Source organism: Bos indicus, chromosome 16, assembly GCF_029378745.1.
Source record: "Bos indicus isolate NIAB-ARS_2022 breed Sahiwal x Tharparkar chromosome 16, NIAB-ARS_B.indTharparkar_mat_pri_1.0, whole genome shotgun sequence".
NCBI lineage: Eukaryota > Metazoa > Chordata > Mammalia > Artiodactyla > Bovidae > Bos > Bos indicus.
The window spans coordinates 68,732,864-68,754,859 of record NC_091775.1 but is presented as its reverse complement, the minus strand read 5'-3'; the positions used below and the strand labels follow the sequence as shown (position 1 = coordinate 68,754,859).

General features: G+C 40.3%; 1 protein-coding gene across 2 annotated transcripts in view; it reads right to left on the bottom strand.

Moving 5' to 3' along the window:
* Positions 1-21,996, bottom strand: part of PLA2G4A (phospholipase A2 group IVA) — a 174,294-nt gene that overhangs the window by 132,539 nt on the left and 19,759 nt on the right. For both annotated transcript variants that reach the window (XM_019976850.2, XM_070768581.1), the window contains exon 2: positions 8,293-8,395. In XM_019976850.2, the coding sequence (XP_019832409.1) occupies positions 8,293-8,325 (33 nt within the window). In that variant the 5' untranslated portion in view covers positions 8,326-8,395. The remainder of the gene's footprint in view (positions 1-8,292; positions 8,396-21,996) is intronic.

The window sequence follows — 21,996 nt, the reverse complement described above, 5'->3', positions numbered from 1 at the left end:
GTCCATGGCGAGTCTCCAGGTAAGAATATTAGAATACTACAGTGGGTTGGAGTGGAAGACTAGAGTGGAATACTGGAGTGGGGTGCCATTGCCTTCTCCTAACCTGAAACGGGGATTTCCTTTATCCCAGACTGCTGGCTTCCCAAGAAGCTTGATGGAAACCAATGAAATTCTGAAGAATTATTTCTAGAGATGATTTTTCATTATAATGATGTTCAGCAAAATCAAAGGTCATTAGGAACACGAGGAGGTATCACACCAAGACTACAAACCAGCACAATTAATTAACAGACACAGAAATAGTTCTCTCCATGAAACAGTGAAACTACGCTTACCATGTTTAAGGAAATTGAAGTCAAACTTCAGTATGATTTAAAAAAAAAAAAAAAAGGCTCAGAAGTTTTGAAAAAGAACCAAATCAAAATTCAAGAATTAAGAAGTAAACCCGGTGACTTTCCAGGGATCCCCAGCCTGTGCTCTATGATGAAGAAGCAGAGATACGGACATTATTTTAAATGCACATACTTTTGCCTCAAATGAAAGGCTTGTGGCAGGGAACGGCTGGTATCAGAAAAACAGCAGAAGCTTATCATTAACCGTCCTCTTTCTCACTTTGCTAGAATTTGTTAGTGCTCACCAAAAATATGCTCTTGCCATAAACCTCCTTGTTCCTTGTGCGCTGTTCTGGTATTTCTGTAATGATTTTCTCACCTTTATATTTCTGATTTCCCAGCAGCAGTATCTCACCTCTTGCTGCCCCCTGGAAATATCTTACCTCATTAAGTCTGTAAAGAATACTTATGTACATAACAATTTATTATTTATAAAGCCCTGTGGAACAGACATACAGGTACTATTCATACTGCATGCGAAGCAGCTAAAAGCTTAAGTGCTCAAGAGCACGTAACTGAAGTCTGGAATTGCCACTAAAACAGTAGTTCTTTGATGACCTACTCAGTGGTTTCCCCCACCCCCCATGTTACCATAATAATCTAGAATAATAGCTTTGTACTTTTTTGGTAACATTTCCAGTCATCCTACAATGACCTTTTTCAAAGGTCCCTGTATTTTAGCAGGCAGTCAGGCTCGAATACCCAGGTGGTTGACCTCAGTGTGGACACAACCTCAGATTTCCATGGATGTGGGGCCCTGGCCCTCCATTGCTAATAGGTGGTGGGAAGAGCTCTGGATTTTTTTCACTCCAGTGAAGTGACTCATCCCTTCAGAGTAAAAAGATGGAATTTTTTTTAATAAATATTTTATTAGACCTGTGGACATTGCATTCTGCCATAGATGTGTTACTCCACTTTCTCCTCCATTCTTAAAAGTTGGCACCAATGGAAACGAGAACTTGCTGTATCAGCCCACAGGATTCTCCAACATGTCCCTGCATCACAGGTATGGTGAAGATGAATCCAATCTTCACTGCCTTGAGGCAGCTGAAACTGCGTTGGCCCATCTGGCACCCTTCACTACGAGTAAGTTGGCTTAGCTTTCCACATCTTTCCTTTTTAATAAAATTGTTCTGTGTTGAGTGCACTCACCTATATATTGTGAAAAGTATCTTTCTGTGAAAACTAAAGCAGGAAATTTTGTCACAAAAGCAATTTACACATAGACACACACGTGCATAGTTGTTTGTTTTTTTAAACACATAACAAAAACAAGCATGAATAATACCAGAAAGCTCTTAGGATCCTCTGTATTGAAAAGGGCTATACAATCACAGGGAACTCTGCTCATGTTATGTGGCAGCTTGGATGGGAGGGGAGTTTGAGGGGAGAATGGATGCATGTGTATGTATGGCTGTGTCCCTTTGCTGTCCACCTGAAACTATCATAATATTGTTATATAACTGGCTATATTCCAATATACAATAAAAAGTTTTTTAAAAAGAAAAGGGCTATACCTTGGAATGTTGATGGAGTGTCCAATTCTGATGCTGGGGAAGGTCAAGAAAAATGTGATACAGGTGTGTGGCTTTGGCACATTTCATCACATTAGGGTGCCATATAGGTAATTATTGGGCTTCCCTGGTGGCTCCAACAGCAAAAAATACACCTGCAATATGGGAGACCTGGGTTCGATCCCTAGGTCAGGAAGATCCCCTGGAGAAGGGAATGGCAACCCACTCCAGTATGCTTGCCTGGAGAATTCCATGGACAGAGGAGCCTGGTGGGCTACAGTCCACAGAGTCACAAAGAGACACAACTGAGTGAGAGAGAGAGAGAGAATTATTATGACCTACATATTTGGCTATAGTTAACAAAATCTGCAAGGAAAGATGACGGAAATGAGCCTTAAAATATTCAGATACAGTTTGATTTTAAATATTTTATCCCTTGTTTAAAAAAAAAGAGAAACTAAATGGCCAGGTAATACGGTCAACTGCCATGAGACCTGTGGGACTGCACAGGCGTTAATGAGGTGAATGGTCAAATGAGGTAGAAAAGCGAAGGTCATTTGAAATAATGTTTTTCAAAACGTATTATCCTCCAACCATACCTAACTTCTTTCTATTCCTAATGGCATGTACTTTCTTACCTCCAGACTACTTACTTCACACATGCCCTTTCCAATCCAGTCATTTTCTCATTCTTTTCCTAACCTTCAGGTCTGTGCTTACATGTCACTTTCTCAGGGAATTCCAGAAGATTCCTGTTATTAGTTATTCACGTTGTATATCCCCAGAGTAATCTTCATCATCTCCTATCAGAGTCATTACGATTATTATAGATTGTTTGTCTGCCAGATATAAGCTCAATTTGGACACGACTAAGTGACTGAGTTTTGGGCTCCAAAATCACGGCAGATGGTGATTGCAGCCATGAAATTAAAAGATGCTCACTCCTTGGAAGGAAAGTTATGATCAACCTAGACAGCATATTGAAAAGCAGAGACATTACTTTGCCAACAAAGGTCCGTCTAGTCAAGGCTATGGTTTTTCCAGTGGTCATGTATGGATGTGAGAGTTGGACTGTGAAGAAAGCTGAGAGCTGAAGAATTGATGCTTTTGAACTATGGTGTTAGAGAAGACTCTTGAGAGTCCCTTAGACTTCAAGGAGATCCAAGCAGTCCATTCTAAAGGAGATCGGTCCTGGGTGTTCTTTGGAAGGAATGATGCTAAAGCTGAAACTCCAGTACTTTGGCCACCTCATGCAAAGAGTTGACTCATTGGAAAAGACTCTGATGCTGGGAGGGATTGGGAACAGGAGGAGAAGGGGACGACAGAGGATGAGATGGCTGGATGGCATCACCGACTCGATGGACGTGAGTTTGAGTGAACTCCGGGAGTTGGTGATGGACAGGGAGGCCTGGCTTGCTGCAATTCATGGGGTCACAAAGAGTTGGACACGGCTGAGCGACTGAACTGAATTGAATTGACTGAGCACTAATATAGCACTATAAGCTCGATTCAGGGATTATTTTGATTCCCAGTGCCTACTGACCGGGACTAGAACACAATGGGCATTCAATAAGTTATGATAAAGGAAATTCCCTGGCAGTTCAGTGTTTAGAACTCCACACTCTCATTGCCAAGGGCCTAGGCTCAATTCCTGGTCTGGGAACTAAGATCCTACAAGCTGCAACCAAAAAAATAAAAATTAAAAAATAAAATAAATGATGATAAGTGCTCAGAAAAAAAAAATTTTTTTTAATAAATTTGGAGTCAGAGTGAATTCAAAGTCTAAATGTTAAAGATTTAGAATTATACTTGGTCTTCGTCCCAAGCTCAGGGTTATACACTTTAACCTTATCTTTCTTCTCAGTTTCAAGTGCCAAAGTGTTCATGTCAACACTTTGATTGCATTCTCTGAGTTACAGAAATTATCCATATATCTTGAGATGGTAGAGTGAGGAAAAAAACTAATTTGCACAAAAAATATAGAAATGTCATCATTATGAAAAACCAGTTAAAAAGAACTTACCTTCATTGTTTAAATTCATCTACAAAAAACCATAATGGTGGAAGGAATGTAGGATATTGTTTCAGAAAACAAAGATTATCTCAAATTAAACCTTGATTATATGCTTTTTACAAGAACTACACATTAAATATAAGGAAAATGTAAATTGAAAGTGAAAGGATGCACTTATCAAAGAAACTAAAAGGGATTATTTTAATAAAAGACAAAGTAAAAATTCAGTCTCTAATAATGAGATTAAAAAGACCTATTAAATGATAAAATATCAATTAAACAGAGATATATACAATTCAAAACTTATATGCATTAATAATATATCTTAAAAATTCATAAAGCAAAAGTTGAATATGAAACACATTGTTGTATATGGAACCTTTACCAGAATAGACAATGTGCGAGAGCATCTCATGTAAAAACTGAAACAGCAAAAATTATAGAGTATATTCTCTGAACAGAAAGGAATGAGATTAGAAATTAATGACAAAGAGAAACAAAAAAATTACCAAATGTTTGAAAATTAAGAAATAAATCTTTAATCTATGTGTCAAAAAATAAATCATAATAAAATTTAGAAAATTCTTTTAATTGAACAATTATGAAAATAAAATATTTTCAAACTTGTAAGCTATACCTAAAATAGATGGTCTACTATCAGTAAAGTGGAAAAATAAATGAATATTAAAAATTAAAAGGGAAGAAATAAAATGAGTTATTCACCAATAGCAGGAATGTACAAGTTAAAAATCTAAAAGAACCTACAAACTATTAGAATTAATAAAGAAATTTAGTAAGTTCACTGCATCTGCAAAAACTGTTTCTATATAAATGCATTGGTATTTTAGTTTCTAGTTGAACATTAGTTTAACGTTCGTTTCATGCATTGAGGGCTCCCCTGGTGGCTCAGACAGTAAAGAACCTGCCTGCAATGCAGGAGACCCAAGTTCGATCCCTGGATCTGGAAGACCCCCTGGAAAAGGGAATGGCAACCCACTCCAATATTCTTGCCTGGAAAATACCACAGACAGAAGAGCCTGGTGGGCTACAGTCCATAATGTCGCACAGAGTTGGACATGACTGAGAGACTAATGCTTCATGCATTGTAAATAGATTGGAAGATTCAATATTATTATCATGTCATCTCTCCCCTAAATTACCTACAAAATAATTTCAGTTCTAATAAAAATCCCAGCATTTGTGTGTGTGTGTGTGTGAGTTGACAGAGTGATTTCAAAACTTATATGGAAATGCAGAAGCCTAAAAAAAGACAAGGAATCTCAAAGAAGAAAAGGTTGGAGGATTTACACTACCATTTCAAAGCCACAGACATTAAAGTAGATTGATATTGGGGCAAACAAAGACCAATAGAACTGAAAAGAAACCAAATCATACATTGCCCGATTAGCAAAGGTACCATTGCCATTTAGTGAGGGCACGACGGTAATCAGTGGACTAGATAAGTAGTTTGCAGTATACGGTATTCAGGGCTTCCCAGGTGGCGCTAGTGGTAAAGAACCCACCTGCCAATGCAGGAGACTTAAGAGACATAAGTTCGATCCCTGGGTCAGGAAGATCCCCTGAAGGAGGGCATGGCAACCCACTCCAGTATTCTTGCCTGGAGAATCCCCATGGACTGATAAGCCTAGTGAGTTACCATTCACAGGGCTGCAAAGAGTCAGACACGAATGAATAGACTTGGCACACATGAGCACAGGATTCAAATAATGAGATACTACATGGCAATGTAAAAGCGTGGAATTCTGCTACTCACAACAGCATGAATGAATCTCACAGACAAAGAGTGGAAGGCAGGCATCTAATGAGGGTCAAGAATAGGAAAACGGATCTTTGGTAATAAAAGACAAATAGCTGGTTAGTTTTGTGGAGCTTACGGACTGGAAGAGACATGAGCAACTCTTTCAGGGTACTTATAATGCATACCTTTATCTGGATGATGGTTTCATGGGTGAAATACATGTGCAAAAATCCATCAAGCTGAACAATTAAAATTTATGCACTTTATATATTATATGTTTCAGTTCTTTAAAAAAAAATCAAACATTAAAAGAAGCTTGCAAAAAAAAAAAAAAACCTTTTCAGGAGTTTTAAGAAGAAGAGAATGACTAGCAGAGATGGGGGTGAGGGGTACCTGAAGAATCTATTTAATTCAGCAGCAAAGAGGTCCTTAGTGATGAGACCCTTTTGTGAAGTAGAAAAGCTGAATACAGTTTTCAATGATTCAAGTTGTGAATGGAAGAAAGAACTACAAAAAGTTACAGTATAGTAATCCTTGCTATCCAAGCAGGGAGAGAGAGGATGGCAGCTTGTGAGGCTTTGGGTAAGAGAAGAGCGGTTCAATTTAAATAGAAATGAGGCTTTGTATTATTCCTTAATATCCATAAAAACTATTTCTAGTCCATGTAAATCTAATTGGATCTCAAGTGCTAAACTTAGCAAAGAAAATGTTTTCTCCTCTGCTTCTATGATCAGAAGAGAGAGTACACTTCTAATGGAATTTGGAAAGTTCCACCCTAAAATCTGAAATACTCAACATTTTACTAAAATTACCCAACCATAAAAGACTTTGTTTAAATATATCTTGGGCTTCCCAGGTGGTGCTGGTGGTAAAAAATCTGCCTGCCAATGTAGGAGATATGGGAGGTGTAGGTTCAATCCCTGGGTTGGGAAGACCTCCTGGAATAGGAAATGGCAACTCACTCCATTACTCTTGCCTGGAAGATCCCATGGACAGAGGAGCCTGGTGGGCTACAGTGCATAGGGTCACAAAAAGTCAGACATGACTGAGAGATTGAGCACACACAATATATCTAACTAAAGGACAGTTTACAAAATTAATTACCTTGAAAATGCATACCAAAGTATAGTCCTTAATGCAATAATTATTTTCTCTCTCTGTCATTTCATATGAAGAGTGCAGGTTGACATTTGCTAAGTGAGAACTACACAGTGTCTGACTTTATTTTTCTGGGCTCCAAAATCACTGTAGATGGTGATTGCAGCCATGAAATTAAAAGATGCTTACTCCTTGGAAGAAAAGTTATGACCAACCTAGACAGCATATTAAAAAGCAGAGACATTACTTTGCCGACAAAAGTCCATCTAGTCAAGGCTATGGTTTTTTCCAGTGGTCACATATGGATGTGAGAGTTGGACTATAAAGAAAGCAGAGCGCCGAAGAATTGATGCTTTTGAACTGTGGTGTTGGAGAAGACTCTTGAGAGTCCCTTGGACTGCAAGGAGATCCAACCAGTCCATTCTAAAGGAGATAGTCCTGGGTGTTCATTGGAAGGACTGATGTTGAAGCTGAAACTCCAATACTTTGGCCACCTGATGTGAAGAGCTGACTCATTGGAAAAGACCTTGATGCTCAGAAGGATTGAAGGCAGAAGGAGAAAGGGATGACAGAGGATGAGATGGTTGGATGGCATCACTGTCTCAATGGACATGGGTTTGGGTGGACTCTGGGAGTTGGTGATGGACAGGGAGGCCTGGTGTGCTGTGGTTCATGGGGTTGCAGAGTCGGACACGACCGAGCAACTGAACTGAACTGAACTGAACTACACTTTTTATTGTTTCATGAACATTCAATACTATTTCAGATGTTTTGGCATTTTCCCTTCCAAATCCCTTTTTTCTGGAAACTTACAGTGATAAAAAGAAGAGATGAGTTAGTTTTATTACAGATTCTACCTTATTTGAACCATAGTAAGTTTACATAATTTTCATCTAAAAATGTTAGACTTTTCATAGATTTTTATATTTTTGTCGACTTAAAAGAAAGCTGCAAGTTAAGTTTCATTTGGGGCAAAATGAGGATTGCAATGCAGGAGACAGAACCTCAGATAGCTCTAAGAATCTGCTCCAAAGAGGTCAGTATATATGTGATTTCGGTGAAGGGTGAGTACATGCAATCAAGCACATATTTTCCAGAAGGTTTCTACTAGTCTTTTGAAGGTGTTGTTAGTCACAAGGAGCAGTTGTCACCATGAAGGATTTTAATGCTTTTCTAGACATGGAAGATGTAAGAATCAGGCTCATAAAATGGGCTCCTGAAAATATCTATCTAAAGACCTATTCTGCCAGTTCCCCACCCCCGCTCCCCACCTCCAGCACATTTATACTCACTACCTGCTTCATTTATACTCTCTACCTTGAACTCCTTTCAGGGGGTAGTTGAAGGTCTCAGCAGAAGCACATGATTTAATACTTGTAAAGGTAGGTAGATGGCAAGTGCCCATGGCAAATGCCAATTTGTAACTGACACTTAACAAGCAACATCACCGATACTCATGCACAAAAGTATGTCTGACCCCCTCCCAGAAGAATATATAAGCAGTAAATGACTTACTATAATGTGTTGATAAGGATCTATAAATGACATGTTGGTTTCAATCACGAGAAATCTCTTCACACTTCAAAAGTCTTCTTTGGCACTCTAGCTTCTTTAAAACCTACAAAATAAACAGTCCTTATTGTTAAGCCTTTTCTTAGATGCATTTACAAGATTTAAATGATGATAGATGTGACTCTTAGGAAGTAAATTCTACCCAAGGGGACTTGTGCGGATTGAGCTCCCAAATTGTTTATACGTGTGGGTATACACACATCACTTAAAAAGGATAAACATATTCTGCTATTACTGCTTACTTTCCATATTTGTTCAAATTTATTCTGTGAGTAATTATTAGGAAACTCCAGGATTATTTTTTTTTTTTTGCATTTGCCAAGTACTTCATGAGAAATTTATGGAAATTGTGGAAAATTAAAATTATTTTTGTACTATTTATAATCAAAAAGCCACATGCTATCATTTATTTTCTTAATTGGATCAGTACTACAGACATTCACAATTTTAAAAAAGGAATGCTTTTCATTTTAGCTATGTGTTAAGTTTTAAAAACACATTCATGTTAAATTTCAACTTTTAATGCTGATTATTTTAAAGAAATGATTTGTTCATTCTAACGTACCAGTTTAATTTGAAAGCAGTTAAATGAAATTTTAAGTGATTAAAAATAGTGCTGGACAAAATGATGGAAACAAGCAAGTGAAACTACAGAATAACTGGGAACTTGATCTCAGTAAAGGAGCAACTATAGAGGGTGAGGAGGCATGAATTTAGAATTTAGAGTTCCAGGCAGGCCGTTTGAGGAACTGCGAGAAAACACTGGCTGGTGAATGGTGAGCAAGAGTAAAAGTGGCTCATGGTGAGTTTGGACGTACGGGGAGGAGCAGATCATGCAAGGCCATGGAAGCAACAGCTATTCACCTAGATAGAGCTCACCCACCCTCCAGGACTCAGCTTAAATGTCATCTCCACTGAGAAGACTTTCATGATGTTCAGAATAGGTTTGGTTTGCCTGTTCCCGGTTTCATTTGTACCTTGTACTTCTTTTTCAAGTCTTTGATTCCACTTACACAGTGTCTGCCTTTTCTGAGAGAACTAAAGACGCGTAAAGTCGGTGACCATATTTATCTTGTTTATAGAGTTATCCATCCCTATTGCCTAGTGCTGTGCCTAAAATATAGTAGGTTGAGGATAATATTTGTTGGATAGATGGGTGGATGGATGGACAAATATTACATAATTTCAGGTTTATGTATGAAGGAAATTCACAGAATAGTACTGGTACTCTCTTTTGATGTCCCTCTTTTTCATTCCTAACTATTCTTAATGTAAAAGGATGTTAAATATCCATCTCTAATTTTAAAAGAAAAAAATCGGAACAAGTGAAATCCCAGAAGGAGTGAGACTAGTACTCAAAATGTTTACAGGAAATTTGTTGCTGGTGCCCAAAGTTTGGTTTCAGCAACTTTATTTCCTCTTTCCATTTCTAGCAACTCCATTCATAACCCCTGTGCTTACCACCTAACTCTTCACCACTTCTGTCATTACTGTATCCTGCATCAGGACCTAGATAGAGGCTCTCTCCATATTAAAGCCAAAAATAGGCAACATGCATACAATAGCTAACTGCCCAGGTCTATGGATTTTCCAGTAGTCGTGTACAGATGTAGAGTCAACCATAAAGAAGACTGAGCACCGAAGAACTGATGCTTTCAAATTATGGTGCTGGGGAAGACTCTTTAGAGTCCATTGATCAGCAAGGAGATCAAACCAGTCAATCCTAAAGAAAATAAACCCTGAATATTCATTGGAAGGACTGATGCTGAAGCTGAAGCTTCAATACTTTGGCCACCTGATGTGAAGAGCTGACTCATTGGAAAAGACCCTGATGCTGGGAAAGATTGAAAGCAGGAGGAGAAGGGGACAACAGAGGATGAGATGGTTGGATGGCATCACTGACTCAATGGACATGAGTTTGAGCAAACTGTGGGAGACGGTGAAGGACAGGGAAGCCCGGTGTGCTACAGTCCACAGGGTCATAAAGAGTCGGACAGGACTTAGCAACTGAACGATATAAGATATTATATTGGGGAAATCTGGGTAATGAATATATGGAAATGGCAATTTTTGCTGGTTTTTTTTTTCTGCTGTTTCTTAACTTAGATTATTTCAAAATAAAAAATATATCTTAAAAGTCCACTATATGTGAATAGGTGCAATTTATACATACAATTTTCATTCCAAACTTAAAGAAGCAACATCAGTCATATGGGAAAACTGTTGGGTAAGGTTCAGTTTCTTCCGAAAAAAATCATTGGTTATTATTGCCAGACAGAGATGACATTTTCAGTTCCAGTTACAAATAGGCACCCATTCATCCTTTTACTTCCCTACACTGTTAATAGTAGCAATAGATATCTTCAGTTTCTGTGGAATACAGCATGTCTGTCCACCTAGCCACATTAAACACTGAGAAAATGCCACCCCCCACCACCACCCCTTGCAACTAGCACAGCCTGGAAACATTATTGCAACCAGTTTGCATAACCACTGTCATGAATGCTCATAAAACAGCTGTTTGGAGAAGGGTTGGGGGGAGGGTTGTTTTTACTAATTAAGCTGAATAACCAATCTTGGTGAGTGTACAGTCTTTTAAGTCTGAAGCAACAAATATGAAGCTCATAGTTTCTTTTATTCTTTTACCTCCCTCCCTTCCCTGTAATTAGATACTTCCTGAACACTAATGAGGGGGAAATGCAGATACACTTTTCAACACACACTTGCCTGTGCGATGTAACTGTTGGCTTTCAGTGAATGCTTCATAGTGTGTGGTCTATCCAAAACCCTGTTAGTCATGTTGGCAGGAGAGATGGACTGCCCTTGGGAAGGTGGAAAAAAAAAAAAAAACCAAAACCCACAGACTAGAAGGTTTTGTCATTCTCTTTCCCCACCTATTGGCTTCTCTGGCGGTTCAGGCAGTAAAGAATCTGCACCATGCAGGAGACCCAGGTTCAGTCCCTGGGTGGGGAAGATCCCCTGGAGATGGAAATGGTAACCCACTCCAGTATTATTGCCCGGAGAATTTCATGGACAGACAAGTTTGGCAGGCCACAGTTCATGGGATCGCAAAGAGTCAGACACAGGACTGACTAACATTTTTCCCTGCCTAGAATTATGGGAAACAGGAAAACAAGGGATTATCACGGACATGTGAAGGTGAACTGAAGGTGTTAGTCACTCAGTCGTGTCCGACTCTTTGGGAACCCCATGGACTGTAGCCCTCCAGGCTCCCCTGTCCCTGGAATCCTTCAGGCAAGAATACTGGAGTGCATAGCCATTTACTTCTCCAGGGAAACTTCCTGACCCAGGGATCAAACCCATGTCTCCTGCATTGCAGGTGGATTCTTTACTGTCTTAGCACCAGGGAAGCCCAATCATGGACACACTTCAGAGATATTGCAGGTTTGGTTCCAGACCACCGCAACAAAGGGAATATTTCAATAAAACTAAGCACAAAAATGCTTTGGTTTCCCAGTGCATATTAAAGTTATATTTAAACTGTAATGTAGTCTATTAAGTCTGCAGTAGCATTGCGTCTAAAGAACAATGTACAAACCTTAATTTAAAATACTTTATTGCTCACTAGCATCTCAGCCTTTCAATTCAGTTTAGTTGCTCGGTCATGTCAGACTCTTTGCGACATCATGGACTGCAGCACACAAGGCTTCCCTGTCCTTCACCAACTCCGGAAATTGCTCAAACTCATGTCCACCAAGTCGATGATGACATCCAACCATCTCAGCCTGTGTCATCCCCTCCTCCTCCTGCCTTCAATCAGTCCCAGCATCAGGGTATTTTCTAACAAGCCAGTTCTTCACATCAGGGGGCCAAAGTATTGGAGGTTCAGCTTCAGTATCAGTCCTTCCAGTGAATATTCAGGACTGATTTCCTTTAGGATTGACTGGTTTGATCTCCTTGCAGTCCAAGGGACTCTCAGTCTTCTCCAACACCACAGTTCAAAAGCATCAATTATTTGGCACTCAGCCTTCTTTACAGTCCAGCTCTCATCCATACATGACTACTGGAAAAACCATAGCTTTGACTAGATGGACCTTTGTTGGCAAAGTAATGTCTCTGCTTTTTAATATGCTGTCTAGCTTGGTCATAGCTTTTCTTCCAAGGAGCTAACATCTTTTAATTTCATGGTTTCAGTCACCATCTGCAGTGATTTTAGAGCCCAAGAAAATAAAGTCTCTCACTGTTGCCATTGTTTCCCCATCTATTTGCCATGAAGTGATGGGACCAGATGCCAAGATCTTAGTTTTTTGAATGCTGAGTTTTAAGTCAGCTTTCTTACTTTCCTCTTTCCCCTTCATCAACAGGCTCTTCAGTTCCTTTTCTCTTTCTGCCATTAGGGTCTTATCATCTGCATATTTGAGTTTATTGATATTTCTCCTGGCAATCTTGATTCCAACTAGTGCTTCATCCAGCCCAGCGTTTCACATGAGGTACTCTGCATGTAAGTTGAATAAACAGGGTGACAATATACAGCCTTGACATACTCCTTTCCCAATTTGGAACCAGTCTGTTGTTCTGTGTCTGGTTCTAACAGTTGCTTCTTGACTTGCATACAAGTTTCTCAGGAGGCAGGTAAAGAGGTCTGGTATTTCCCTCTCTTAAAGAATTTTCCACAGTTTATTGTGATCCACACAATCAAAAGCTGTAGCATAGTCAGTGAAGCAGAAGTAGATTTTTTCTGGAATTCTCTTGCATTTTCTATGATCCAGTGGATGTTGGCAATTTGATCTTTGGTTCCTCTAGCTTTTCTAAAATCAGCTTGAACATCTGGAAGTTCTCTCTTCATGTACTATTGACACCTGGCTTGGAGAATTTTGAACATTATTTTGCTAATGTGTGAGACGAGTACAATGTGCGGTAGATTGAGCATTCTTTGGCATTGCCTTTCTTTGGGATTGGAATGAAAACTGACCTCTCCCAGTCCTGTGGCCGCTGCTGAGTTTTCCTAATTTGCTGGCATATTGAGTGCAACACTTTTACAACATCATCACTGAGGATTTGAAATAGCTCAGGTGGAATTCTATCACCTCCACTAGCTTTGTTCATAGTGATGCTTCCTAAGGCCCACTTGACTCTGCGTTCCAGGATGTCTGGCTCTAGGTGAGTGATCACAGCATCATGGCTATCTTTGTCATTAAGGTCTTTTTTGTATAGTTCTTCTGTGTATTCTTGTCACCTCTTCTTAATTTTTTCTGTTCTGTTAGGTCTATAACATTTCTGTCCTTTATTGTGCCCGTCTTTGCATAAAATGTTCCCTTGGTATCTCTAATTTTCTTGATGAGATCTCCAGTCTTTCCCATTCTGTTGTTTTCCTCTATTTCTTTACATTGATTGCTGAGGAAGGCTTTCTTATCTTTCCTTGCTATTCTTAAACTCTGCATTCAGATGGACATATCTTTCTTTTTCTCCTTTGCCTTTAGCTTCTCTCCTTTTCTCAGCTATTTGTAAGGCCTCCTCAGACAATCATTTTGCCTTTTTGCATTACTTTTTCTTGGGGATGGTCTTGATCCCTGCCTCCTGTACAATGTCACGAACCTTTGTCCATAGTTCTTCAGGCACTCTGTCAGATATAATCCCTTGAATCTATTTGTCACTTCCACTGTATAATCATAAGGGATATGATTTAGATCACACCTGAATGGTCTAGTGGTTTTCCCTACTTTCTTCAATTTAAGTCTGAATTCGGCAATAAGGAATTCATGACCTGAGCCACAGTCAGCTCCTGGTCTTGTTTTTGCTGACTGTATAGAGCTTCTCCATCTTTGTCTGAAAAGAATATAATAAAATCTGGCTTCGGTATTGACCAGCTGGTGATGGCCACGTGTAGAGTTGTCTCTTGTATTGTTGGAAGAGGGTGTTTGCTATGACCAGTGCATTCTCTTGGCAGAACTCTGTTAGCTTTTGCCCTGACTCATTTTGTACGCCAAGGCCAAACTTGCCTGTTACTCCAGGTATATCTTGAATTCCTACTTTTGCATTCCAGTCCCCTATGATGAGAGTGAAAGTCACTTAGTCGTGTCCAACTCTTTGTGACCCTGTGGACTATACAGTTCATGGAATTTTCCAGGCCAGAATACTGGAGTGGGTAGTCTTTCCCTTCTCCAGGGTATCTTCCCAATCCAGGGATCAAACCCAGGTCTCCCCCATTGCAGGTGGATTCTTTCCCAGCTAAGCCACAAGGGAAGCCCAAGAATACTGGAGTGGGTAGCCTATCCCTTCTCCAGTGGATACTCCCAAACCAGGAATCGAACCAGGGTCTCCTGCATTGCAGGTGGATTCTTTACCAACTGAGCTAGAAGGACATCTTTTTCTGTGTTTGCTCTAGAAGGTCTTGTGGCTTATCATAGAATCATTCAACTTCAGCTTCTTCAGCACTAGTGGTTGGGGCACATACTTTGATTACTGTGATATTGAATAGTTTGCCTTTAGTGAGTCATAGTCTTTTGCTGGTGGAGAGTCCCACCTCAATGTTGATGGCTGCGGACTGACCAGGACGGTGGTTTCTGAAGGCTGGGCTGACTATGGCAATTTCCTGTGTGTGTGTAGCAGTTACTTAGAATGAGACAACAGTGGAGTTTGCTGCATCAATTAATTCTTCCTCAAAGCAAAAGTTCTCTGTAGCATGCAATGTCATTGGAGAGCATTTTACCCAGAGGAGGACTTCTTTCAAAATTGGAGTCAGTCCTCTCAAACCTTGCTACTGCTTTATCAACGAAGTTTATGTAATATCTTAATTGTTTTACTGTCATTTCAACAGTCTTCACAGCATCCTCACAAGGAATAGATTCAACCTTAAGAAAACACTTTGCTCATCCATAAGAAGCAACTCCTCATCCTTTCGAGTTTTATCAATCAGACTGTAGCAATTCAGTCACATCTTCAGGCTCCCTTCTAGTTGTAGTTCTAGTTCTCTCAGCATTTCCACCACAGTTATTTACTCCACTGAAATCTTGAACCCTTCAAAGTCATCCTTGAGGGTTGGAATCAACTTCTTATAAACTTCTGTGAATGTTGATATTGCGACCTCTTTCCATGAATCACAAATGTTCTTCACGGCATCCAGAATGGAGAATCCTTAATAAGGTTTTCAGTTGACTTTGCCCAGACCAATCAGAGGCAGCAACTGCCATATAAAATTTACTTCTTAAAGAACAAGACTTGAGTCAAACGGATGTTGTGTCAAGAGGCATGAAAACAACATTAATTTCATCTCTATCTGAGCTCTTGGGTAATAACTGCATTGCCAATGAACAGTAGTAATATTTTGAAAGGCCTTTGTTTCGAGAAGTAGGTGTCAATAGTAGGCTTAAAATATCCAATAAATCATGTTGTAAACAGATATGTTGTCATCCAGGCTTTGTTGTTCCATTTATAGAGCACAGCAGAGTAGATTCTGAAGGGCCCTAGGCTTTTTGGAATGGTAAATGAGCATTGGCTTCAACTTAAAATCACCAGATGCATTTAGTCCCTAACTGTAAAATCAGCCTATCCTTTGAAACTTTAAAGCCAGTCAATGACTTCTCCTCTCTAGCTATTGAAGTCCTAAATAGCATCTTCTTCCAAGAGAAGGTCGTTTCATCTCCACTGAAAATCTGTTGTTTAGCCACCTTCAGTGATTATCTTAGCTAGATCCTTTGGATAATTTACTGTAGCTTCTACATGAGTACTTCCTGCCTCACCTTGCACATGTCTTCCTTACTGAAACCTCAAGAACCAAGCTCTGTTAGATTCAAACTTTTCTTCTGCAGTGTCCTCACCTCTCTCAATCCTCATAAAACTGAAGCGAGTTAGAGCCCTGCTCACCATTAGGCTTTGGTTGAATTAAATTTTGTAGTTAATTGGATCTTTCATCCAGATCACTGAAACTTTCTCCATATCAGCAGTAAGGCTGTTTTGCTTTCTTACCATTCATGTGCTCACTAGAGTAGCATTTTTAATTTCCTCAAGGACTTTTCCTGTGCATTTCACAACTTAAGCTAACTCTGGCACAGGAGGCCTAGTTTCTGGCCCATCTCAACTTTCAACATGCCTTCCTCACTAAGCTTAACCTTATTTCTAGTGTTTTATTTAAAGTCAGAGACATGTGACTTTTCCTTTCATGTGAACACTTAAAGACCATGGTTCAGTTCAGTTCAGTCGCTCAGTCGTGTCCGACTCTTTGTGACCCCATGAATTGCAGCACACCAGGCCTCCCTGTCCATCACCAACTCCCGGAGTTCACTCAGACTCAAGTCCATTGAGTCAGTGATGCCATCTAGCCATCTCATCCTCTATCGTCCCATTCTCCTCCTGACCCCAATCCCTCCCAGCATCAGAGTCTTTTCCAATGAGTCAACTCTTCGCATGAGGTGGCCAAAGTGCTGGAGTTTCAGCTTTAGCATCTTTCCTTCCAAAGAAATCCCAGGGCTGATCTCCTTTAGAATGGACTGGTTGGATCTCCTTGCAGTCTAAGGGACTCTCAAGAGTCTTCTCCAACACCACAGTTCAAAAGCATCAATTCTTCAGCACTCAGCCTTCTTCACAGTCCAACTCTCACATCCATACATGACTACTGGAAAAACCATAGCCTTGACTAGATGGACCTTTGTTGGCAAAGTAATGTCAGCTGCTTTTGAATATGCTATCTAGGTTGGTCATAACTTTCCTTCCAAGGAGTAAGCGTCTTTTAATTTCATGGCTGCAGTCACCATCTGCAGTGATTTTGGAGCCCAGAAAAATAAAGTCTGACACTGTTTCCACTGTTTCCCCATATATTTCCCATGAAGTGATGGGACTGGATGCCATGAACTTCGTTTTCTGAACGTTGAGCTTTAAGCCAACTTTTTCACTCTCCTCTTTCACTTTCATCAAGAGGCTTTTTAGTTCCTCTTCTCTTTCTGCCATAAGGGTGGTGTCATCTGCATATCTGAGGTTACTGATACTTCTCCTGGCAATCTTGATTCCAGCTTGTGTTTCTTCCAGTCCAGCGTTTCTCATGATGTACTCTGGTAGGGCCTATTAATTGGTCTAATTTCAAGATTGTTGTGTCTTAGGGACTAAAGAGACCTGATGAGAGGGACAGAGGTGGGGAGCAGACAGTGGATAGAGTCTTCAGAACACACACAATATTGACTAAGTTTACTGTCCTATATGACTGCAGTTTGTGGAGCCTCCACACAATTATAGTAGTTTCTTTATCTGTAACATGGGAGAAATGGTTCCCACACCTCACAGAGGCAATGGGAGGATGAAGTGAAGGTATGTATGTCAATAATTATGCACAGTACCTAGGAAGTCATAAGTATACAAACTTGTCATTTGTTAGTATTAGTTATGAAACTGATGCTTTCTCCCAAATTCCGAGATATATTTGGCTCTATGAAGATTTTTAAGAAAGTCAAGTAGGCAAATTTGGTGAACATCTTTTCTATAAAGACTGTGTATTTGTCATACTCAACAATGAGGTTTAATGGAGATTAAAAAGTATTGCTATTTCTGATCCATCAAATTATATATATGTATATGCGACTGTGGTGGAGAGCTCTGACAGAATGTGGTCCACTGGAGAAGGGAATGGCAAACCACTTCAGTATTCTTGCCTTGAGAACCCCATGACAGTATGAAAAGGAAAAATGATAGGACACTGAAGAGAAACTCCCCAGGTCAGTAGGTGCCCAATATGCTACTGGAGATCAGTGGAGAAATAACTCCACAAAGAATGAGGGGATGGAGCCAAAGCAAAAAGAATACCCAGCTGTGGATGTGACTGGTGATAGAAGCAAGGTCCGATGCTGTAAAGAGCAATATTGCATAGGAACATGGAATGTCAGGTCCATGAATCAAGGCAAATTGGAAGTGGCCAAACAAGGGATGGCAAGAGTGAATGTTGACATTCTAGGAATCAGTGAACTGAAATGGACTGGACTGGGTGAATTTAACTCAGATGACCATTATATCTACTACTGTGGGCAGGAATCCCTCAGAAGAAATGGAGTAGTCATTATGATCAACAAAAGAGTCCGAAAAGAAGTACTTGGATGCAATCTCAAAAACGACAATATGATCTCTGTTTGTTTCCAAGGCAAACCATTCATTATCACAGTAATCCAAGTCTATGCCCCAACCAGTAACGCTGGAGAAGCTGAAGTTAAACAGTTCTATGAAGACCTACAAGACCTTTTAGAACTAACACCCAAAAAAGATGTCCTTTTCATTATAGGGGACTGGATTGCAAAAGTAGGAAGTCAAACACCTGGAATAACAGGCAAATTTGTCCTTGGAATACAGAATGAAGCAGGGCAAAGACTAATAGAGTTTTGCCAAGAAAATGTACTGGTCATAGCAAACTTCCTCTTCCAACAACACAAGAGAAGACTCTATACATGGACATCACCAGATGGTCAACACCGAAATCAGATTGATTATATTCTTTGCAGCCAAAGATGGAGAAGCTCTATACACTCAGCAAAAACAAGACCAGGAGCTGACTGTGGCTCAGATCATGAACTCCTTATTGCCAAATTCACACTGAAATTGAAGAAAGTAGGGAAAACCACTAGACCATTCAGGTATGACCTAAATCAAATCCCTTATGATTATACAGCGGAGTGAGAAATAGATTTAAGGGCCTAGATCTGATAGATAGAGTGCCTGATGAGCTATGGAATGAGGTTCATGACATTGTACAGGAGACAGGGATCAAGACCATCCCCATGGAGAAGAAATGCAAAATAGCAAAATGTCTGTCTGGGGAGGCCTTACAAATAGCTGTGAAAAGAAGAGAAGCGAAAAGCAAAGGAGAAAAGGAAAGATATAAGCATCTGAATGCAGAGTTCCAAAGAATAGCAAGAAGAGATAAGAAAGCCTTCTTCAGCGATCAATGCAAAGAAATAGAGGAAAACAACAGAATGGGAAAGACTAGAGATCTCTTCAAGAAAATCAGAGATACCAAAGGAACATTTCATGCAAAGATGAGCTCGAAAAAGGACAGAAATGGTATGGACCTAACAGAAGCAGAAGATATTAAGAAGAGATGGCAAGAATACACAGAAGAACTGTACAAAAAAGATCTTCATGATCCAGATAATCACGATGGTGTGATCACTGACCTAGAGCCAGACATCCTGGAATGTGAAGTCAAGTGGGCCTTAGAAAGCATCACTACGAACAAAGCTAGTAGAGGTGATAGAATTCCAGTTGAGCTATTCCAAATCCTGAAAGATGATGCTGTGAAAGTGCTGCACTCAATATACCAGCAAATTTGGAAAATGCAGTAGTGGCCACAGGACTGGAAAAATTCAGTTTTCATTCCAATCCCAAAGAAAGGCAATGCCAAAGAATGCTCAAACTACTGCACAATTGCACTCATCTCACACGCCAGTAAAGTAATGCTCAAAATTCTCCAAGCCAGGCTTCAGCAATATGTGAACCATGAACTTCCTGATGTTCAAATGGTTTTAGAAAAGGCAGAGGAACCAGAGATCAAATTGCCAACATCTGCTGCATCATGGAAAAAGCAAGAGAGTTCCAGAAAAACATCTATTTCTGCTTTATTGACTATGCCAAAGCCTTTGACTGTGTGGATCACAATCAACTGTGGAAAATTCTGAAAGAGATGGGAATACCAGACCACCTCATCTGCCTCTTGAGAAATTTGTATGCAGGTCAGGGAGCAACAGTTAGAACTGGACATGGAACAACAGACTGGTTCCAAATAGGAAAAGGAGTAGGTCAAGGCTGTATATTGTCACCCTGTTTATTTAATTTATATGCAGAGTACATCATGAGAAACACTGGACTGGAAGAAACACAAGCTGGAATCAAGATTGCCAGGAGAAGTATCAGTAACCTCAGATATGCAGATGACACCACCCTTATGGCAGAAAGTGAAGAGGAACTCAAAAGCCTCTTGATGAAGGTGAAAGTGGAGAGTGAAAAAGTTGGCTTAAAGCCCAACATTCAGAAAATGAAGATCATGGCATCTGGTCCCATCACTTCATGGGAAATAGATGGGGAAACAGTGGAAACTGTTTCAGACTTTATTTTGGGGGGCTCCAAAATCACTGCAGATGGTGACTGCAGCCATGAAATTAAAAGACGTTTACTCCTTGGAAGGAAAGTTATGATCAACCTAGATAGCATATTCAAAAGCAGCTGACATTACTTTGCCAACAAAGGTTCATCTAGTCAAGGCTATGGTTTTTCCTGTGGTCATGTATGGATTTGAGAGTTGGACTGTGAAGAAGGCTGAGTGCTGAAGAATTGATGCTTTTGAACTGTGGTGTTGGAGAAGACTCTTGAGAGTCCCTTGGACTGCAAGGAGATCCAACCAGTCCATTCTGAAGGAGATTAGCCTTGGGATTTCTTTGGAACGAATGATGCTAAAGCTGAAACTCCAGTACTTTGGCCATCTCATGCAAAGAGTTGACTCATTGGAAAAGACTCTGATGCTGGGAGGGATTGGGGGCAAGAGGAGAAGGGGACGACAGAGGATGAGATGGCTGGATGGCATCACTGACTTGATGGACGTGAGTCTGAGTGAACTCCGGGAGTCGGCGATGGACAGGGAGGCCTGGCGTGCTGTGATTCATGGGGTCGAAAAGAGTCGGACATGACTGAGCGACTCATCTGATCTGATCTGATATGCGACTTCACTTTCACTTTTCACTTTCATTGGAGAAAGAAATGGCAACCCACTCCAGTGTTCTTGTCTGGAGAATCCCAGGCACAGGGCAGCCTGGTGGGCTGCCATCTATGGGGTCGCACAGAGTCAGACACAACTGAAGTGACTTAGCAGCAGCAGCAGCATATGCGTACATATATGTGTGTGTGTGTGTGTGTGTGTGTGTGTATAACTCTGATTTATCTGCTTCCAAATTCAAAGCTTTCTTAATTATTCTGGATATAGAAACATGTTCTAAAAGCAGTAAGGGTAGTTCATTACTGTTTCCATCATCATCCATAAATATAAATACACACACACATAGTTACTAAGACATCAGTAAAGTTTTAAATCCTTAAATTATTTTGCTGTTGCTTTTCTAAAACCTAGGCTAAGAAAAGAGTTAGACATCACCAACAAGCACAGAAGAATGAAGCTGCTGCTACTGCTGCTAAGTCGCTTCAGTCGTGTCCGACTCTTAGCAACCCCATGGACTGCAGCCACCAGGATCCTCTGCCCATGAGATTTTCCAGGCAAGAACACTGGAGTGGGTTGCCATTTCCTTCTTCAATGCATGAAAGTGAAAAGTGAAAGTGAAGTCACTCATTCGTGTCCGACTCTTAGCGACCCCATGGACTGCAGCCCACCAGGCTTCTCCGTCCATGGGATTTTCCAGGCAAGAGTACTGGAGTGGGGTGCCATTGCTTTCTCTGGAAGAATGAAGAAACAATAAGAATTAACTAAATGAGCTGCTTTAAATTAGAACTGTCTCTCAGGCTGTGTATGTGTGCTAAGCCACTACACACACACACACACAGAAGTCGCTCAGTCATGTCCGACTCTTTGCAACCCCATGGATTGTAGCCCAACAGGCTCCTCGGTCCGTGGGATATTCCAGGCATGAATACTGGAGTGGGTTGCCGTTTCCTTCTCCAGCTAAGTCAGTAAGCCATGTTCAATTCTTTGCAACCCTATGGAATGTAGCC